The 20,460-nt window shown below is 46.4% G+C and overlaps 1 protein-coding gene across 2 annotated transcripts in view; it reads left to right on the top strand.

Annotated features, from left to right (window-relative positions):
* The window catches only part of pcgf3 (polycomb group ring finger 3), an 80,745-nt gene that overhangs the window by 8,018 nt on the left and 52,267 nt on the right, over window positions 1-20,460 (top strand). For both annotated transcript variants that reach the window (XR_013547814.1, XM_078407890.1), the window contains exon 3: window positions 7,959-8,055. Coding sequence is in view for 1 of the 2 variants with exons in the window: in XM_078407890.1 (XP_078264016.1) it covers window positions 7,959-8,055 (97 nt within the window). In the remaining variant the exon portion in view is untranslated. The remainder of the gene's footprint in view (window positions 1-7,958; window positions 8,056-20,460) is intronic.

Here is a 20,460-nt window from a genome sequence, read left to right as displayed (position 1 = left end):
CCAGAGAAGACACCCAGCAACTGGTGATGTCCACGAATCACAGACTTCAAGCGGTCATTGCATGCAAAGGATATGCAACAAAATACTAAACATGACTACTTTCATTTACATGACATTGCTGTGTCCCAAACATTACGGTGCCCTGAAATGGGGGGGGACTATGTAATTTCTACATGGTGAAACCAAAATGTATAAAAATGGCCTTTATTAAAATCTGACAATGTGCACTTTAACCAATGTGATTTTTTCTATTACAAATCTCAAATTGTGGAGTAGAGGCAAATAAATAAATTATGGGTCTTTGTCCCAAACATTATGGAGGGCACTGTACATAATTTCTCATGTTCCTGGGAGCAATAAAAGGGATGGAAGCATGGAAGGCAGGGAGTCATGCTGTGTTGTTGGCTGTGAGCTCTGATTTCCTCAGCTGCTGATGTTGTGAGACAGTTTTCACTATCAGTGAAGTCGGAATGCTTTGTAGTAACATTACCAAACGCTGACTCTGAAATCACAGCATTAGCTGCAGTTCATGCTTTATGTTGTCCCTTTGTTTTCTCGTGTAATTTTTGTTGATACTACATTGAATGAATTTCTTGCAGCGTTCTATCCTTTGTAGATGTAATGATTTATTTCAGCTTTCAATGGCACAGACTTTTGATGTTCCACAAAGAGACAGAGCACTGCTGATCACTTTGATTGTTTCCTGTTCCACTGATTGTTTGAAATGCTGGCAAGCACATGACAGCAAATCCCTCAAAGGCCAGGCACCACGGGTGCTGGGTTTGGACAAAGGATATATGCCCACTTATTGATATTAAACTCTGCCATCTTGTCCATTTGCTTGGCGCATGGCAAGAATAGTGAAATATTTGTAACAACTTGAGGACCATTGGTAATTGTAGGAAGAGTAATCTATTGTATTGTGACATGGTTGAATGTATTCCTGCACTGTATCGTGACTGCCTTTCTGTTTTTGCTGAAATCGTGGCTGGATTTAGCTGGGTAAAGGTTTGCAACTCAGTTAAGTAGTGAGACCGCATATGGAATATTGTGTTCAGTTCTGGGCACCATGTTATCGGAAAGATATTGTCAAGCTTGAAAGGGTTCAGAAAAGATTTACGAGGATGTTGCCAGGACTAGAGGGAGTGAGCTACAGGGACAGGTTGAGTAGGCTGGGACTCTATTCCATGGAGCGTAGGAGGATGAGGGGAGATTTTATAGAGGTGTACAAAATCATGAGAGGAATAGATCAGTAGATGCACAGAGTCTTTTACCCAGAGTTGGGGAATTGAGGACCAGAAGACATCGGTTCAAGGTGAAGGGGAAAAGAGTTAATAGGAATCCGAGGAGTAGAGTTGCTGCCTTACAGTGAATGCAGCGCCAGAGACCCGGGTTCCATCAAGACTACAGGCACTGTCTGTACGGAGTTTGTACTCTCTCCCCGTGACCTGCGTGGGTTTTCTCCAAGATCTTCGGTTTCCCCCCACACTCCAAAGACGTACTGGTTTGTAGGTTAATCAACCTGGTAAATGTAAAAATTGTTCCTAGTGGGTGTAGGATAGTGTTAATGTGCGAGGATCACTGGTTGGCATGGACTCGAAAAACTCTAAAACTAAAACTAAAGATAGATCAGCCATGATTGAATGGCGGAGTAGACTTGATGGGCCAAATGGCCTAATTCTGCTCCTATCACTTCTGACCTTAAGACGTACATGTTTGTAAGTTGATTGGTTGCTGTACATTGTCCCCGGTGTGTAGGATCGTGCTAGTGCACGTGGAGTGGACTCGGTGGAGGTGAATGGAGTGGTGCCTAAGAGGCCTCGAGATAGGCACATAGTTATTCATGGTTCAAAGTGATACGGATTATCCAATGTAGTTGAGTGTAGTTTATCTCGGCACCAAGGTGCCCAGAACACAATATTCTAAATGCGGTCTCACCAACGTTTTACACACCTGCAACATGTCCTCCCATCTTCTATACTCAATACTCTGACTGATGAAGGCCAAAATGCCAAAAGCCTTTTAGATCACCTTATCTACCTGTGACTCGACCTTCAAGGAATCATGCACCTGTACTCCTAGATCCCTCTGCTCTACAACACTACCCATAGGCCTACTATTTACTGTGTAGGTCCTGTCCTTGTTCGACGTCCCAAAATGCAACACCTTACACTACTCTGTTTTAAATTCCATCAACCATTCCTCCGCCCACCTGGCCAATCGATCCAGATCCTGCTGCAATCTTTCACAACCATCTTCACTATCTGCTAAACCACTCACTTTTGTATCATCAGCATAGTTCCTCACCTTGCCCTGTATGTTCTCATCCAAATCATTGATGTAGATGACAAACAGTAACGGACCCAGCACCGAACCCTGAGGCACACCACTGATCACAGGCCAGAAGCAATCTTCCACCATCACCCTCTGCTTCCTTCCATGGAGCCAATGTGCTATCCATTCAGCTATCTCTCCTTGGATCCCATGCGATCTAACCTTCCAGAGCAGTTGAGATATTGGATAGAGAGTCACCTGCTGCAGACTGCTGGGCTTCTGACCTGGACCCAGCAGAGCCTGCACTGAGCACAGCTGAGCAGGTTAATAATCAGCAGTTTTCACAGCAATGTCTATCATCCTTACATCACCCTGGTGATTTGACTGAAGACTGATGATGTGGTAAATGGCCAGGGAGACTGCTTGCTGATCATTGTGAATCGTACATACCCGAAAAACCGATGCAGAGCAGAACACAGTCGATGGTCTGCAAACATTAGGACTGATCCAACCCAGCCAAGTACCTCTCCAGCCTCCTGCTTTTGATCATCTGCAAATTGTTGTTGCCTGAGCTCTCGGTGGCTTGGGTAACCTAATGGCTGCATCACCCGTGGTTGTGGAAGGTGTATTCACCTGTGAGATGATCACTGGTCTTGTTCAGCTAAGAGGAGTGCTCACATTTGCCTCCTTGTGTTACATACATGGATGGATCATTCCTTTCACTCATCCCACTGCAGCTCCCAAAAGAGCTCCATCTCAAAATATTTTGTAAGTATTGTTGAGAGTTGAGAGTTAATATGTCATCTGTGGTGAAGCTATAGAATCTCTTCCTTCTGACCTTGACTGGGGCTGAGGCTTGGCTGCTTTGGTATTGGAATTGGTCGATTTGTACCAAGGCACAGTGGAAACATTGTCTGCTTGCAATCTGGTCAAACCATACCATACATGAGTACAATCAAAACATACAACAGGTAGTGCAAAGAGAAAAATATGAGAAGAGGTCTCCACTGATGCTGGCTGCGACTCATATACATCCCCTCAATAGGAACATCAGAACCCGTGATGGACCCGGTCTTTGCTCCTGGCCGTTTGAGTTGCCGAACCAGGCTGTGTTGCAACAGGTCGATATGCTCTCTACAGTACACCTGTAGAAGATCAAGAGAGTCCTCCCTGAAATACCAAATCCCCTCACTCTTCCAAGGAAGTCAAGGGGTTGATGAGCTTTCTTTAGGATTGCATCAATGTGCTGGGTCCAGGCCAGATCTCCATAGACGTGTGCACCCAGGAACTTGAAGTTGTTGACTCTCTCTACCACTGATCCACTCATCCATCGATGAAGACAGGATTGTGGATCCTTGGCCTTCCTCTTCTCAAGTTACTAATCTATTTTGGTGGTTTTACTGGCATTGAGCAAGGTTGTTGTTGTTGTACCATTCAATCAGACAATCTTTCCCCGTAATTTATACAACAACGGTGGTGTCGTTGGCGAATTTAAAGATGGAGTTGGAACAGTCATGGACAGAGAGTGAGTAGAGTAGGGGACTGATCACACTGCCTTTCGTTGCCCCTGTGCTGATGGTTATCGTGGAGGAAGTGTTGTTGCTAATTTGTACTAATTGTGTTCTGTTGATGAGAAAGTTGAGAAGCGTTGCAGAGGGATGCGCAGAGACCCAGTTCCGTGAGCTTGATAACTAGCGTGGAGGGGATGATGGTATTGAACTGTAGTCTACAAACAACAGCCGGATGGATGTGTTTTTATTGTCCATGTGGTCCAGTGCAGAGTGAAGAGTCAGTGCGATCACATCCCCCACTGCTCTATTGTGGTGGTTGGCAAATTCCAGTGGGTTCAGGTTGTTGGTGAGGTGGAGTTGGTCTGTGCCATAACCAACCTCTCCAAGCCCTTCATCACAGATGTTAGTGCCACCAGTCAGTAGTCATTGAGGCACAGTTCCCAAACATCCAACATCCTCCAGTCGAGAGCGAATGTCCCTTTTAGCCTGTTTGATGGATTTATCAAGGTCGTATCTGCCGGCGGTATTATTGATGCCCTTTGAAGGCAGGTGGGAAGCTCAGACCTCAGTAATGAAAGGTTGAAGTTGTCTGCAAAAACCTGGCCAGTTGGTCCGTGCAGGTTTTAAGAACACGACCAGGTAGACCATCAGGTGCTTTCCTAGGGATCACGCCCCTGAAGGATCTTTTGCCGTCGTTCTCTGTGACTGTGACTGTAATACCATGAGGCCTCGGGAAGACACATCAGCGTTCGCCCGATCAAACCTGCGTGGAACGCATTGAGCTCATCTTGGAGTGATGCTTCACTGTCTGGTTTCTCCTTGTTGGAAGTGATGTTATATAAGCCCTGCCACAGTTCCCGAACATCCAACTCATCCTCCAGTCCAGAGCGGATGCCCCTTTTAGCCTGTTTGATGGACTTATCAAGGTCGTATCTGGACTTAATATATGACTCTACATTGCCAGGCTTGAATGTGTCCTCTGGTCCTCAGAAGATTAGAAAAATAGAAAATAGGTGCAGAAGGAGGCCATTTGGCCCTTTGAGCCAGCACATCCACAGGAATGAGGGAGAAAAAGGGAGTGGGTGAGGTAGGGTGGTATGGGTTACTACCTAAAATGGGAGAATTTAATGTTCTTATTGTTGGGCTGCAAGGTACCTTAGTGGAAAATGACGTGCTGTTTGTAAACCAGCATCTGTAGTTCCTGGTTTTCTGGATATTTTTCTATGCTCCTCAATTTCAAGGGACTGCCCAAAGAAGAATTTGTTTAAAAAAACACCAAGTGCTGGAGTAACTCTGTGGGTAGGTCAGGCATCATCTCTGCAAGATGTGGATTGGTTAAAAAAGCACCAAGTGCTGGAGTAACTCTGTGGGTAGGTCAGGCATCATCTCTGCAAGATGTGGATTGGTGATGTTTTACTCTCTTTTTACAATTTTTTACAATTTACAACTCTCTGGGTAAAAAAAGTTTATTCTCACCCGTTTTAAATGGCCTCCCCTTTCTTCTTAGAATGCAGATCTTGTGGTTCATCCAAGGGTTCTGGTTGGGAAACACTGGTTTTCATGGGAACACACTCCTCCACACATTTCATTGTAAAGTCATTAAAAATCATGGTATATTCAGTCAGGTCCATTGCTGAGTCCTTAAACATTGCCCAGTCTACGGACTCCGAGCAGTCCCGGAGTTGTTCCTCTGCCTCCCCATACCAGCTGTGTGCACTTCTCAGTGCTGGGGGTGTGCTCTTCAGTTGCTGCCTGTAGCAGGAAGAAGCAGCACAGCCAGGTGTGAATTCCCAAAGTGCGGGTGAGGGACGGAGTGATCGACATCTCTGATGGTGGAACAGCCTGGTCAAGGGTGTGTAATCCCCAGGTGCTGCAGGACACGTGCTGATGGGAGTTAGGGAGTGATGTCTTCAGACTGGCTTTGTTGCAGTCCCCGGCTATGATGGCAAAGGCTTCGGGGTTGAGCTGACTGGTGCTTGTTGACCACGGCGTGCAGCTCATCCACTGTCCCCACCGTTTCTGCGAGGCTTGGCTTGTTTAGCCATCAGGGATTCCCCTGCAGTCAGCAGCTGTTGCCATCGGGAGATCACAGTGAACCAATCCTTTCAATGGACTGGCAGCTTGTCAGTGACAGCACTGATCTGTGCTGTTCCTTTCATCCAAGTAAAACATAGAAACATAGAAACTAGGTGCAGGAGGAGGCCATTTGGCCCTTCGAGCCAGCACCGCCATTCATTGTGATCATGGCTGATTATCCACAGTCAGTAACCCGTGCCTGCCTTCTCCCCATATCCCTTGATTCCCCTAGCCCCTTTTAAATTCATCCAGTGAATTGGCCTCCACTGCCCTCTGTGGCAGAGAATTCCACAAATTTACAACTCCCTGGGTGAAAAAGTTTCTTCTCACCTCAGTTTTAAATGGCCTCCCCATTATTTTTAGACTGTGGCCCCTGGTTCTGGACTCCCCCAACATAGGGAACATTTTTCCTGCATCTAGCTTGTCCAGTCCTTTTATAATTTTATACGTCTCTATAAGATCCCCTCTCATCTTTCTAAACTCCAGTGAATACAAGCCCAGTCTTTCCAATCTTTCCTCATATGTGAGTCCCGCCATCCCAGGGATTAACCTGCACTGTCTCAACAGCAAGGACGTCCTTCCTTAAAGTAGTTGAGGACTGCAGTGTATGATCTGTGCTGTCGTGCAACTGGCAAAATGTCGCCACAGTGGGGCGCCATATTTTAGTGTTAGAGCATTACTGTATAGCGTTAGTTATAGAACAGTACAGCCCCGTACAGGCCTTTAGCCTCAAAATGTCTGTATTAAACATGATATCAAGACCAACTGGATCATAAGACAGAGCAGCAGAATTGGACCAGTCGGCCCAACAAGTCTGCACTGACATTAGTGGAATTCTCTGCCACAGAAGGCAGTGGAGGCCAATTCACTGGATGAATTTAAAAGAGAGTTAGATAGAGTTCTAGGCTAGCAGATTCAAGGGATATGGGGAGAAGGCAGGCACGGGTTGCTGATTGTGGATGATCAGCCATGATCACAGTGAATGGTGGTGCTGGCTCGAAGGGCCAAATGACCTCCTCCTGCACCTATTTTCTATGTTTCTATGACATTCAATCATAGTTCTATCGTTCACTCTCAACCATTCTCCTGCCTTCTCCCTGTAACCTTTGACACCCTTACTAATCAAGACCGTAATCTTTAAAAACATGCTTTAAAAATATGCAATGACCTGGCCTTCAAAGCCATCAGTGGCAACAAATTCCACCCTCTAGCTAAAGAAATTACTCCTTATCTCCATTATAAAGGTACGTCCTTTTCTGAGGCTGTACCCTCTTGTCCTAGACTCTCTCACTAGTGGAAACATCCTCTCCACATCCACTTCCTTGCATTGTTCGGTTTCAATGATGTCCCCCCACTCATCCTTCTAAACTCCAGCGAGTACAGGCCCAGAGCCACCAGTCGCTCCTCATACATCAACCCAATCATGCCCGGGATCATTCTCATTCACCTCCTCTGGACCCTCTCCAACACCAGCACATACTTCTTAGATATTTCTTTGCCCACTCTTGACTCTTTTTTAATCTTTATATATCTGAAAGAACATTTGGTGCCGTTTTCTATATTATTTGCTAGCTTACCTTTATTTTTCATCTTCTCTCCCCAAATTGCTTTTTTAGTTTAAAAGCTTCCTAATCCTCCAGCTTCCCACTAATTGCCATATTATATGCCTTCTCGTTTGCTTTTATGTTGTCTGTGACTTCCTTTGTCAGCCACAGTCTCCTCATTCTCCTCTTAGTATGTTTCTTCCTCCTTGGGATGAAAAGATCCTGCGTCATGGAGCACAGCACTGCAGGAGTGGGCCCTTCCAACAACAATGTTTGTGTTGAACATAATGCCAAGTCAAACTGATGTCATCATCCATATCCTCGATTCTCCCATATGCCTTATCTAAAAGCCTCGTAAATGCCACTATCGTTTCTGCCCATATACCTGTGTATATCTCCCACTGATCGGTTTGGATTGTTCATTGGCAAACATCTCCCTGCAAAAGTCACTGCATCTTAAACGGGAACTCTGTTGCATTCGAGTATTTTTGCCAATGTTGGCACTGGGAGTGAATGTAGGCAATGTGTTGATGTATTCTCCATCTGCTTTCAGTTTGTAGGAGCTGCCTTGTGAAATATCTGGAGGAGAACAACACATGTCCAACCTGCAGGATCGTCATTCACCAGAGTCACCCACTGCAGTACATAGGGTGAGTATCACACGCACACACTCTGCAGGGTTATCTACAGTAGTACACGGTGTGAGTATTACACATGCACACATGTAACAGGGTTACCCACTGTGTAGGTAGGAACTGCAGATGTTGGTTTACCAAAGATGGGCGGTCACGGTGGCGCAGCGGTAGAGTTGCTGCCTTACAGCGCTTGCAGCACCAGAGACCCGGGTTCCATCCTGACTAAGGGTGCTGTCTGTACGGAGTTTGTACGTTTTCCCCGTGACTAGCGTGTGTTTTTTCCGAGATCTTTGGTTTCCTCCCACACTCCAAAGACGTACAGGTTTGTAGGTTAATTGGCTTGGTGTATGTATAAATTGTCCCTAGTGTGTGTAGGACAGGGTTGATGTGTGGGGATCGCTGGTCGGCGATCCGAAGGTGGGCCGAAAGGCCTGTTTCCGCGCTGTATCTCTAAACTAAAAGATACACAAAAAGCTGGAGTAACTCAGCGGGTCAGGCAACATCTCTGGAGAAAGGGAATAGGTGGTGTTTTGGGTCGAGACCCTTCTTCAGACTGAGAGTCAGGGGAGAGGAGAGATATAGACGGTGATGCAGAGAGATATAGAACGAATGAATGAAAGATATGCAAAAAAGTCGTCTTGTTAAGCCTCATTGTCGATACTCGTCCTCACATAGGCCACATTTAACAATGGCCTTTTTCCTTTATGATCATTACACTTTAAGTTAGGATTATCAATCAGTTAAAGTAGAGGATAGAGGATAGCGGAGTCAGGGGGTATGGGGAGAAGGCAGGAACGGGGTACTGATTGAGAATGATCAGCCATGATCACATTGAATGGTTGTGCTGGCTCGAAGGGCCGAATGGCCTCCTCCTGCACCTATTGTCTATTGTTTATTGAGTATAGAAATGGTGCTGTGTATCTGTGAATCTGTATCATGAACACAAGCTGGAGTATCTGCACTTGGCAAAGCCACTCCCTCCATGTTCCAGGACTCTGAAATGGACAGAGCTGCCACAGGTTGAATAAATGTTGGTGCTTCCAAACAATTATATTTGTACAATAACCCTGCGTTAACTCACTCCCGAAACCAAGTCAGAATGCATAGGTGAATGCTTTCAGCTTTTAAATACTTCTCATTTGTTAATTACTCTTATTCTGACCCTCTGATGTCTACTTCTATGACATTTGATTAATTTTGTATCATTGGCTCTTTTCTAATTGAATAGTTGGGCTAAGATTTTTATTCCCTGGGATATCCCTAGTTTAAGTGAAACTTTTAAGATCTGGTTCAGTCCAAATTATGGTTTAATGAGTCTTTTCCCCCTTGTCGAAAGCTGCTGTTTCATTGTCCAATTTCAGGAGCTCTGTGACCTAGTGGCCACCTGAGAGTGGGTGAGACTGCATTTAGAACATTGTGTTCAGTCTGGGCACCGTGTTATCGGAAAGATATTGTCAAGCTTGAAAGGGTTCAGAAAAGATTTACGAGGATGTTGCCAGGACTAGAGGGTGTGTGCTACAGGGAGAGGTTGAGTAGGCTGGGACTCTATTCCATGGAGCACAGGAGGATGAGGGGAGATCTTATAGAGGTGTACAAAATCATGAGAGGAATAGATCGGGTAGATGCAGTCTTTTACCCAGAGCAGGGGAATCGAGGACCAGTGGACATAGGTTCAAGGTGAAAGGGAAAAGATTTAATAGGAATCCGAGGGGTAATGTTTTTACACAGAGGGTGGTGGGTGTATGGAACAAGCTGCCAGAGGAGGTAGTTGAGGCTGGGACTATCCCATCATTTAAGAAACAGTTGGACAGGTCCATGGATAGGACAGGTTTGGAGGGGTATGGACCAAGCGCAGGCAGGTGGGACTGGGGTAGCTGGGACATTGTTGGCCGGTGTGGGCAAGTTGGGCCGAAGGGCCTGTTTCCACACTGTATCACTCTATGACTCTATCTATGAGAGTGGTGCTATGAATCCCTCTACATTCTGCATCATGAGCTAGGCTGGAAGTCAACGAGACCATTCATTCTACAATGTCACATCTATGAAAGGAGGTTTGGCGTCCAAGCTGATGTGGAAAGCGTGTCCAGCTGAGGCCCTGTGTGTTGGACATTAATGCTCCCATTCTTTGGATGAAGGCTTGGGGAGTTCCCATTTAATCCACCACCTCTGTCACTCACATCTGTTCCACGGCCAGTTACCGCTGCTGTTGTGGTTGTCTACCCTGCAAAAAGAATTTAACATTTAACAGAATTTACAAGGATAGGAAAAGTTCAGAGGGATATGGGCCTAATGCGACAGGTGGGACTGCTGTAGACAGGGCATCTTCGTCGGCATGGGCGGGTTGGGCCGAAGGGCCTGTTCTGTATGAATCTACACTGATGAGCCAAAACATTATGACCACCTGCCTAATAAGCTTGTTGGTCCTCTATGTGCTGCCAAAACAGCGCCGACCCGCCGAGACATGGACTCTACAAGACCCCTGAAGGTGTCCTGTGGTATCTGGCACCAAAACATTAGCAGCAGATCCTTTAGCAGCACCTCACAAGCCTTGCCGTTTCAGAGATGCTCTGACCCAGTCGTCTGGCCATAACAATTTGGCCCTTGTCAAAGTCGCTCAAGTCTTTGCTCCTGCCCATTTCTCCTGCATCCAACACATCAACTTCAAGAACTGACTGTTCACTTGCTGCCTAATATATCCCACCCCTTGACAGCTGCCATTGTAACAAGATAATCAATGTTATTCACTTCACCTGTCAGTGGTCATAATGTTTTGGCTCATCGGAGTATAACTCCAAGTATTTTATTGGCCATGAGTCCTTTCTAAAAGTTTTGAAAGGCAAGATGTAAATGTATTCTTTGGTCTTTAATGATATAACTGGCAGCTAAGGTTTTGCACAGTGTGCCATATTGTGGTGACCTGCTCCTTACATCAGCGTACTGTGTAAGTACATCTGAGCAGGGGGGATAGCTTCACTCAGCCACCTGCTCAGCCCTGCCTAATGAATGAACGTTATTAGCCGAGAGATTCACAAAGCAGGTTTACTCGCCACTCACCTGGTGACAAGCACCCTTTAAGTAAGGGCGGCACGGTGGCGCAGCAGTAGCGCAGCGGTAGAGTTGCTGCCTTACAGCGAATGCAGCGCCGGAGACCCGGGTTCCATCCCGACTACGGGTGCTGTCTGTACGGAGTTTGTACCTTCTCCCCGTGACCTGCGTGGGTTTTCTCTGAGATCTTCGGTTTCCTCCCACACTCCAAAGACGTGCAGGTATGTGGGCTAATTTGCTTGGTAAATGTAAACATTGTCCCTAGTGGGTGTAGGATAGTGTTAAAGTGCAGGGATCGCTGGTCGGCGCGGACCCAGTGGGCTGAAAGGGCCTGTTTCCGCGCTGTATCTCTAAACTAAACTAAATGGGTGGGCTGGGTTGAGCCAGCTGTCAGTGGTTCAGGCAGTATCTGCAGAGGAAATGAGCAGACTTTTACATGTTGTTGTACCTGCCCCAACTACTTCCTCTGGCTAAAGATGGTCCGTTTCAATATGTGGCAAAGAAGCTGGTTGAGGAGGAGGGTTCAGATACATGGATTATTGGGCTCTCTTCCTGGGCAGAGATGACCTCATATAGTCACACAACGTGATGAACTCTGAACTACACAGCAGGTAAACAAGCCTTTCGGCCCAACTTGCCCATTCCGACCAACAAGTATCCATATCCTCCATCTATATACTAAAACTTTTGTTTCTTTGTTTGTTCCTGAACTACAGCCGAAACGGTACACGATAGCACGACAATGTTAGGCCCACCTTACTCGCCGTTGTCCCTTTAGTGCTAATGGAAGAAATTTCATTGAAATCGGTGTTATATTTTTTAAGTTATTCACATTTAAAAGTTTAAATCTATCTCCTAGGGAGGGAGGGAGGGGGGTGGTGGGAGGGAGGGGGGTGGTGGGAGGGAGGGGGGTGGTGGGAGGGAGGGGGGTGGTGGGAGGGAGGGGGGTGGTGGGAGGGAGGATAAGGGGGATTGAGGGTGATGGAGGGGAAGGGGGGAGGGGGTGAAGGGGAGGGATTAGGAGGGGCAGGGGAGAGGGAAGGGGATGGAGGGAGGGGGAGAGGGGAGGGGGGAAGTGAGGGGGGAGAGGGTGCTGCACCAATGCAGGAGCAATTTAGGCCCAATGGGTCCACTTGGTCTATATCCTCTAAACGTGTCCTATCCATGTAGCTGTCTAAATGCTTCTTAAACATTTTGATAGTACATGCCTCAACTACCTCCTCCGGAAGCTCGTTCCATACATCCACTTACCTTTGTGTGAGAGAGTTACCCATCAGATTCCTATTAGATCTCCCCCCCCCCCCCCATCTTAAACTTACATCCTCTGGTTCCCCTACTCTGAGAGAGAGACTCTGTGCATCAACCCGATCTATTTCTCTCATGTTTTTGTACACCTCTAAGGTCATCCCTCATCCTCCTGCGCTTCATGGAATAGAGTCTTAACCTGCTCAGCCTCTCCCTGTTGCTCAGGCCCTTGAGTCTTGGCAACATTCTTGTAAATCTCTTCACCTTTTCCAGCTTGACAACATCTTTCCTATAACATTGGGACATTGGCACCAGTATTGTGAAAGGAGGGAGGGGTCTCTGGCGCTGTAAGGCAGCAACTCTACTGCTGCACCACTGAGAGAGATAGAGAGGGATGGAGGAGTGCGCTAGTGATCAGGGAGACTGTCCTAGAGAGAGAGAGAGAGAGAGAGAGAGAGGTGGAGGAGTGCGCTAGTGATCAGGGAGACTGTCACAGCGGCACGCAGAGAGGACATACTGGAGGTATCACAAAATGCTGGAGTAACTCAGCGGGTCAGGCAGCATCTCAGGAGAGTAGGAATGGGTGATGTAGGGGGCGGGACAAAGATAGGATGTAGTTGGAGACAGGAAGACAGTGGGAGAACTGGGAAGGGGGAAGGGAAAGATAGTTCCTCTGTCACTTCAGATAGCTCCTCTGTCCCTCTCTTTCCCCTCCCCCTTCCCAGTTCCCCCACTGTCTTCCTGTCTCCACCTACATTCTATCTTTGTCCAGCCCCGTCCCCTGTCATCAGTCTGAAGAAGGGTCTCGACCTGAAACGTCACCCATTCCTTCTCTCCAGAGATGCTGCCTGACCTGCTGAGTTACTCCAGCATTTTGTGATACCTTTGATTTGTACCAGCATCTGCAGTTATTTTCCGACAGGACACACTGGAGGGCTCGTCCGCTGAGGTGAGCTCAAAAATAAAAAAGGTGGCATCACTCTGTGATTGTACTACTGCAAACAGGAGATCAAGGAACAGATGTGCAGGTGGATTATCGAAAGATGTAAAAGCAACAGGGTTACCATAGTGGGTGACTTTGACTTCCCCAATGTCCATACAAATGAGGACAATATTGGTCACGTTGTGGACTTCACAGAAGCATTTATTTCCTGGAAGTGGATATAAAGAGGCAAAAGCTCATAATATATTAAAGTTTAAAAAAGATTGCAGATGCTGGAAGCCTGAGCTAAAAGCAGGGAATGCTGGGAGCAGTGACCAAGTCAGCAGCTTCTGTGCAGAACCAAACAGCGGTAACATTTCATCGGCTCTCCGTCAGCCATTGTCTTTCCGCAGAAGCTGCCCGACGTGCTGAGTGTTTCCAGCATTTTCTGTTTTTATTTTATAAATTCCCCATGTTATCGTGCACTGCATGGATGCACTGTGAGGGTGTTCCTGTGCTGCACTGTTCTGTGAAGATGTTGAGAACATTTGTGGTGACCATTCTCTGGGACGAGGCAGAGATGGCACAGAACAGGCCCTCCACCCACCTCATCAAGCTTTCATTTTTTACACGTATTCAACCCAAACCCAAACCACCTTATTCTCCACACATCCCAATCAGCCCCCCTCACCCATTCCAAATTAGAGTATTAATTTACACACTAGTGGAACTTACACCTGCCCATTAAACTACCAACTTACACCGCCTGTTAACCTACCGACTCACCCGCCTGTTAACCTACCGACTCACACCATCCTGTTAACCTACCGACCCGCCTGTTAACCTACCGACTCACCCGCCTGTTAACCTACCGACTCACCGTCTGTTAACCTACCGACTCACACCATCCTGTTAAGCTCCCGACTCACACCATCCTGTTAACCTACCGACTCACCCGTCTGTTAACCTACCGACTCACCCATCTGTTAACCTACCGACTCACCCGTCTGTTAGCCTACCGACTCACACCATCCTGTTAAGCTCCCGAATCACACCATCCTGTTAACCTACCGACTCACCCGCCTATTAACCTTCCGACTCACCCATCTGTTAACCTACCGACTCACACCATCCTGTTAACCTACCGACTCACACCCGCCTGTTAACCTACCGACTCACCCGTCTGTTAACCTACCGACTCACACCCGCCTGTTAACCTACCGACTCACACCATCCTGTTAACCTACCGACTCACGGTGGCGCAGCGGTAGAGTTGCTGCATTACAGCGAATGCAGCTCCGGAGACCCGGTTTCCATCCCGACTACGGGTGCTGTCTGTACGGAGTTTGTACGTTCTCCCCGTAACCTGCGTGGGTTTTCTCTGAGATCTTCGGTTTCCCCCCACACTCCAAAGACGTGCAGGTTTGTAGGTTAATTGGCTTGGTAAATGCAAAAATTGTCCCTAGTGGGTGTAGGATAGTGTTAATGTGCGGGGATCGCTGGTCGGCGCGAACCCGGTGGGCCGAAAGGGCCTGTTTCCGCACTGTATCTTTAAACTAAACTAAACCATCCCGTTAACCTACTGACTGCCGAACGTCAGGATGTGCTTGGAAACCAGAGCACACAGAAGAAACCTACAAGGTCACAGAAAGAACGTGCAAATCCACACAGGTATCACAGGACTGGAGCCGGGTGGCTGGAGCTGTGAGGCAGCTGCATCACTAGCTGCACCACTGTGCAACACACCCAAGTCACTCAAAATACCAGTGCATAAAACTTTACATTCCGTAACTGCTGCAAGAGTAAATGACTGAAAGTAGAGCTTCACACTGCAATTATTAACTAGCGATATATGGATCACTCATTAATCATTGAATCTTTGCACAAACTTAAACTGTTACGTTTGGTCATACAGTGCGGGAACAGGCCCTGCGGCCTAACTTGCCCACACCAACGAGCATCCCCCATCAACACTAGTCCCATCGGCCTACATTTGGCCCATATCCCTCTAAACCTTTCCTATCCATGTATCTGTCTAAATGTTTTTTTAATCATTGTGATAGTACCTGCCTCAACTACCTCCTCTGGCATATCACTCCACACCCTTTGTGTAAAAAATAAAGTTGCCCCTCAGTTTCCTATTAAATATTTCTCCCTTCACCTTAAACCTGTGTCCTCTGGTTCTTAGTTGCACCCCACTGGTAAAAGACTGTGTGTTTACTCCCTGATGATTTTATACATCATGCTCCTGTGCTCCATGGACCTAGCCCTACTCACAGTCCGACCCTGCTCAAAACTGGGTGGTTTTGCAGATAGTGAAGATGGTTGTGAAAAATTGCAGCAGGATCTTGATCAATTGGCCAAGTGGGCTGAGGAATATCATATCATATCATATACATACAGCCGGAAACAGGCCTTTTCGGCCCTCCAAGTCCGTGCCGCCCAGTGATCCCCGCACATTAACACTATCCTACACCCACTAGGGACAATTTTTACATTTACCCAGCCAATTAACCTACATACCTGTACGTCTTTGGAGTGTGGGAGGAAACCGAAGATCTCGGAGTAAACCCACGCAGGTCACGGGGAGAACGTACAAACTCCTTACAGTGCAGCACCCGTAGTCAGGATCGAACCTGAGTCTCCGGCGCTGCATTCGCTGTAAAGCAACAACTCTACCGCTGCGCTACCGTGCCGCTGGTTGATGGAATTTAATACAGAGAAATGTGAGGTGCTCGTGGACTGCTGGTCGGAACGGACTTGGTGGGCTGAAGGGCCTGTTTCCACACTGTATCTCTGAAATCTTCATCTCTGACACTTCCTTCACATGCCAAGTGTGAAGAGTGTTTGATTGTCAACGGAATAATGAAATTCTTACCTGCAGCAGTTTAACAGGCACATAAAAACAATAACACACAGATAAATATATAATAATCAGTAATACAATAAATTGATAAACTTAATCAACACATTGTGGGCTGTTTCTGTGCTGTACTGTGATAATAGGTATCTAATCAAATCATCTATATCAATGATTTGGATAAGAACATGCATGGCAAGATTAGCATGTTTGCTTGTGATACAAAAGTGGGTGGTTTTGCAGATAGTGAAAATGGTTGTGAAAAATTGCAACAGGATCTGGATCGATTGGCCAGGTGGGCTGAGGAATGGTTGATGGAATGTGAGGTGTTGCATTTTGGGAAGTCTAACATGGGCAGGACCTAAGTAGGGCTCTGGGGAGTGTTGTACAGCATAAGAGTGCAGATGCAGGTAGATCGGGTGGTCAAAAAAACTTTTGGCACATTGGCCTTCATCAGTCAGAGTATTGAATATAGAAGTTGGGAGGTCATGTTGCAGTTATATAGATGTTGGTGAAGCGGCACTTAGAGTATTGTGTTCTGTTCTGGGCACCATGTTATAGGAAAGATGTCGTCAAGCTGGAAAGGGTAGAGAGACGATTTACGAGGATGTTGCCAGGACTAGAGGGTCTGAGCTTTTTTTTAGAAACACAGTGCGCAAGCAGGCTCTTTCAGCCCACGGGTCCACGCCGACCAGCAATCCCCGCACATTAACACTATCCTACACCCACTAGTGACAACTTTTACCTTTTACCAAGCCAATTAACCTACATACTTGTACGTCTTTGGAGTGTGGGAGGAAACCGAAGATCTCGGAGAAAACCCACACAGATCACGGGGAGAACGTACAAACTCCGTACAGACAGCACCCATAAGTCGGGATGGAACTCGGGTGTCCAGCACTGCATTATAGAGGTGTATAAGATCATGAGAGGAATAGATTGGGTAGATGCACAGAGTCTCTTGCCCAGAGTAGGGGAATCGAGAACCAGAGGACATAGGTTTAAGGTGAAGGGGAAAAGATTTAATAGGAATAAGATTTCATACAAAGGGTGGTGGATGTATGGAACAAGCTGCCCGAGGAGGTAGTTGAGACAGGGACTATCCCAACATTTAAGAAACAGTTAGGCAAGTACATGAATAGGACAGATTTGGAGGGATTGAGGAATGCAGTGGAACAGAGGGATCTGGGAATAACTGTGCATTGTTCCCTGAAGGTGGAATCTCATGTGGATAGGGTGGTGAAGAAGGCGTTTGGTATGCTTGCCTTTATAAATCAGAGCATCGAATATAGAAGTTGGGATGTAATGTTGAAATTGTACAGGGCATTGGTGAGGCCGAATCTGGAGTATGGTGTGCAGTTCTGGTCGCCAAATTATAGGAAGGATGTCGACAAAATGGAGAGGGTACAGAGGAGATTTACTAGAATGTTGCCTGGGTTTCAGCACTGAAGCTACAGAGAGAGGTTGAACAGGTTGGGACTTTATTCTTTGGAGCGTAGAAGGTTGAGGGGGGACTTGATAGAGGTTTTTTAAATTTTAAGAGGGACGGACAGAGTTGACGTGGGTAGGCTTTTCCCTTTGAGAGTGGGGAAGATTCCAACAAGGGGACATAACTTCAGAATTGAGGGACAAAAGTTTAGGGGTAACATGAGGGGTAACTTCTTTACTCAGAGGGTGGTGGCTGTATGGAATGGGCTTCCGGTGGAAGTGGTGGAGGCAGGCTCGATTTTATTATTTAAGAGTAAATTGGATAGGTATATGGATAAGAGGGGATTAGAGGGTTATGGTCTGAGAGCAGGTAGATGAGACTAGGTCAGAGAGAGTGGTCGGCGTGGACTGGTAGGGCCGAACGGGCCTGTTTCCGTGCTGTAGTTGTTATATGGTTATATGGTTATATGGTTATATGGATATGGACCAAATGCTGGCAGGTGGGACTAGTGTAGCTGGGTAGCTGGGGCATGTTGGCCGGTGTGGGCAAATTGGGCCGAAGGGCGTGTTTCCACGCTGTATTACTCTATGACTCCATGCCTATAGACCTAACCTCTCCCTATAGCTCATGCCCTTGTGTCCTGGCAACATCTTAAATGTTCAACTCGTAAATCTTCTCTGCACTCTCTCCAGTTTAATGATAGCCTTCCTATAGCAGAATGACCAAAACTGAACACAATCCTCCATTTGTAGCCTTACCACATTTTGTACAACTATAATGTCCCAACTTCAATACTCAATACCCTGATTGATGAAGGCCAATATACCAAAAGCCTTGACCACCCTATCTACCTGTGACACCACTGTCATGGAACCATTTACCTGCACTCCTAGATCCCTTTGCTATGCAACACTTCCCAGGGGCCGATTCCTCAGCCTACTTACCAAACTGATCCTATTGTAATTTTTGATAACCATCTTCACTGAGTACGATACCACCTTTTGTTCTTTCATTGTTATTTACCACATGCTTAGATTGGTACAATTAACAGTACAACGTAGACTGCTGATGCCTCTTTGAAGCCGTTGCCCAGTTTGCCCCATTCTTGCTCTTTATCTGTAGCTGTGCAGTTTTGTCACCTTTAGTATTTTAGTCACCATCACAGCATAAAAACAATCCTCTGGATATCCCCCCTGGGTCTTCCACCAATTTTCTCAAGTCTACGTCTTAGAGTACTGGAGCCCACGAGAGAGAAGGCAATTTTGGATTTAGTGTTGTCTAATGAACCAGATTTAATAAGGGAACTTAAGGTAAAGGAACCTCTTTAGTGACCATAATATGATACGTTATAATCTGCAATTTGTGAGGGAGAAGGTGAAATTAGAAGTGTCAGTGTTGCAGTTGAACAAAGGGGACTATGAAGGCATGAGAGAGGAGCTGGCCACGGTTGACTGGAAAAGGATCCGAGCAGGAATGACGGTGGAACAGTAATGGCAGGAATTCCTGGGCATAATCCAGAAGATGCAGGATCATTTCATTTCAAAGAGGAAGAAAGATATAAGAGCAATCGTGACTGACAAGGGAAGTTAGGGATGGAATAAAACTAAAAGAAAAAGTGTATAACATAGCAAAGAGTAGCGGGAAGCCAGAGGATTGGGGAAAACTGTCAAAGAACAACAGTAGGTAACAAAAAGGGCAATACAGGGTGAAAAGATGAAGTACGAGGGTACGCTGGTCAAGAATATAAAGAGGGATAGTAAAAGCTTCTTCAGATATGTTAAAAGAAAAAGATTAGTAAAGACAAATGTGGGTCCCTTGAAGGCAGAAACAGGTGAAATTATTATGGGGAACAATGAAATGGCAGAAGAGTTGTACAGGTACTTTGGTTCTGTCTTCACTAAGGAAGACACAAACAATCTCCCAGATGTACTAGAGGACAGAGGATCTAGGGAGACAGAGGAACTGAAAGAAATTTGCATTTGGGGAGAAATAGTATTGGGTAGACTGAAGGCTGATAAACCCCAGGGCCTCAAGGTACTCAAGGAGGTGGCTCTAGAAATCGTGGACGCATTGGTGATCATTTTCCAATGTTCCATAGATTCAGGATCAGTTCCTGTGGATTGGATGGTAGCTAATGTTATCTGACTTTTCAAGAAAGGAGCGAGAGAGAAAACGGGGAATTACAGACCAGTTAGCCTGACATCGGTGGTGGGGAAGATGCTGGAGTCAATTATTAAAGAGGTAATAACGGCGCATTTAGATAGCAGTACAAGGATTGGTCCAAGTCAGCATGGATTTATGAAGAGGAAATCATGTTTGACTAATTTTCTGGAATTTTTTGAGGATGTGACAAGTAAAATGGATGAAGGAGAGCCAGTGGATGTAGTGTATCTGGACTTTCAGAAAGCCTTTGATAAGGTCGCACACAAGAGATTAGTGGGCGAAATTAGAGGACATGGTGTTGGGGGTAGGGTGTTGACATGGATAGAGAATTGGTTGGCAGACAGGAAACAAAGAGTAGGAATAAACGGGTCATAGAGTCATAGGGTCCTTTTCAGAATGGCAGGCAGTGGCGAGTGGAGTGCCGCAAGGTTCGGTGTTGGGGCCGCAACTATTTACAATATATATTAATGACTTAGATGATAGAATTAAAAGTAACACTAGCAAATTTGCAGATGACACAAAGCTGGGTGGCAGTGTGAACTGCGAAGAGGATGTTAGGAGGTTGCAGGGTGCCTTGGACAGGTTGAGTGAATGGGCAGATGCATGGCAGATGCAGTATAATGTACTGTAGATAAATGTGACGTATCACAAAATGCTGGAGTAACTTAGCGGGTCAGGCAGCATCTCTGGAGAGAAGGAATGGTGACGTTTCGGGTCGAGACCCTTCTTCAGACTGATGTCAGGGGGGTGGGACAA

The sequence above is a fragment of the Rhinoraja longicauda genome, chromosome 1 (assembly GCF_053455715.1).
Source record: "Rhinoraja longicauda isolate Sanriku21f chromosome 1, sRhiLon1.1, whole genome shotgun sequence".
NCBI classification, from domain to species: Eukaryota; Metazoa; Chordata; class Chondrichthyes; order Rajiformes; family Arhynchobatidae; genus Rhinoraja; species Rhinoraja longicauda.
This window is presented reverse-complemented; position numbering and strand designations above follow the sequence as displayed.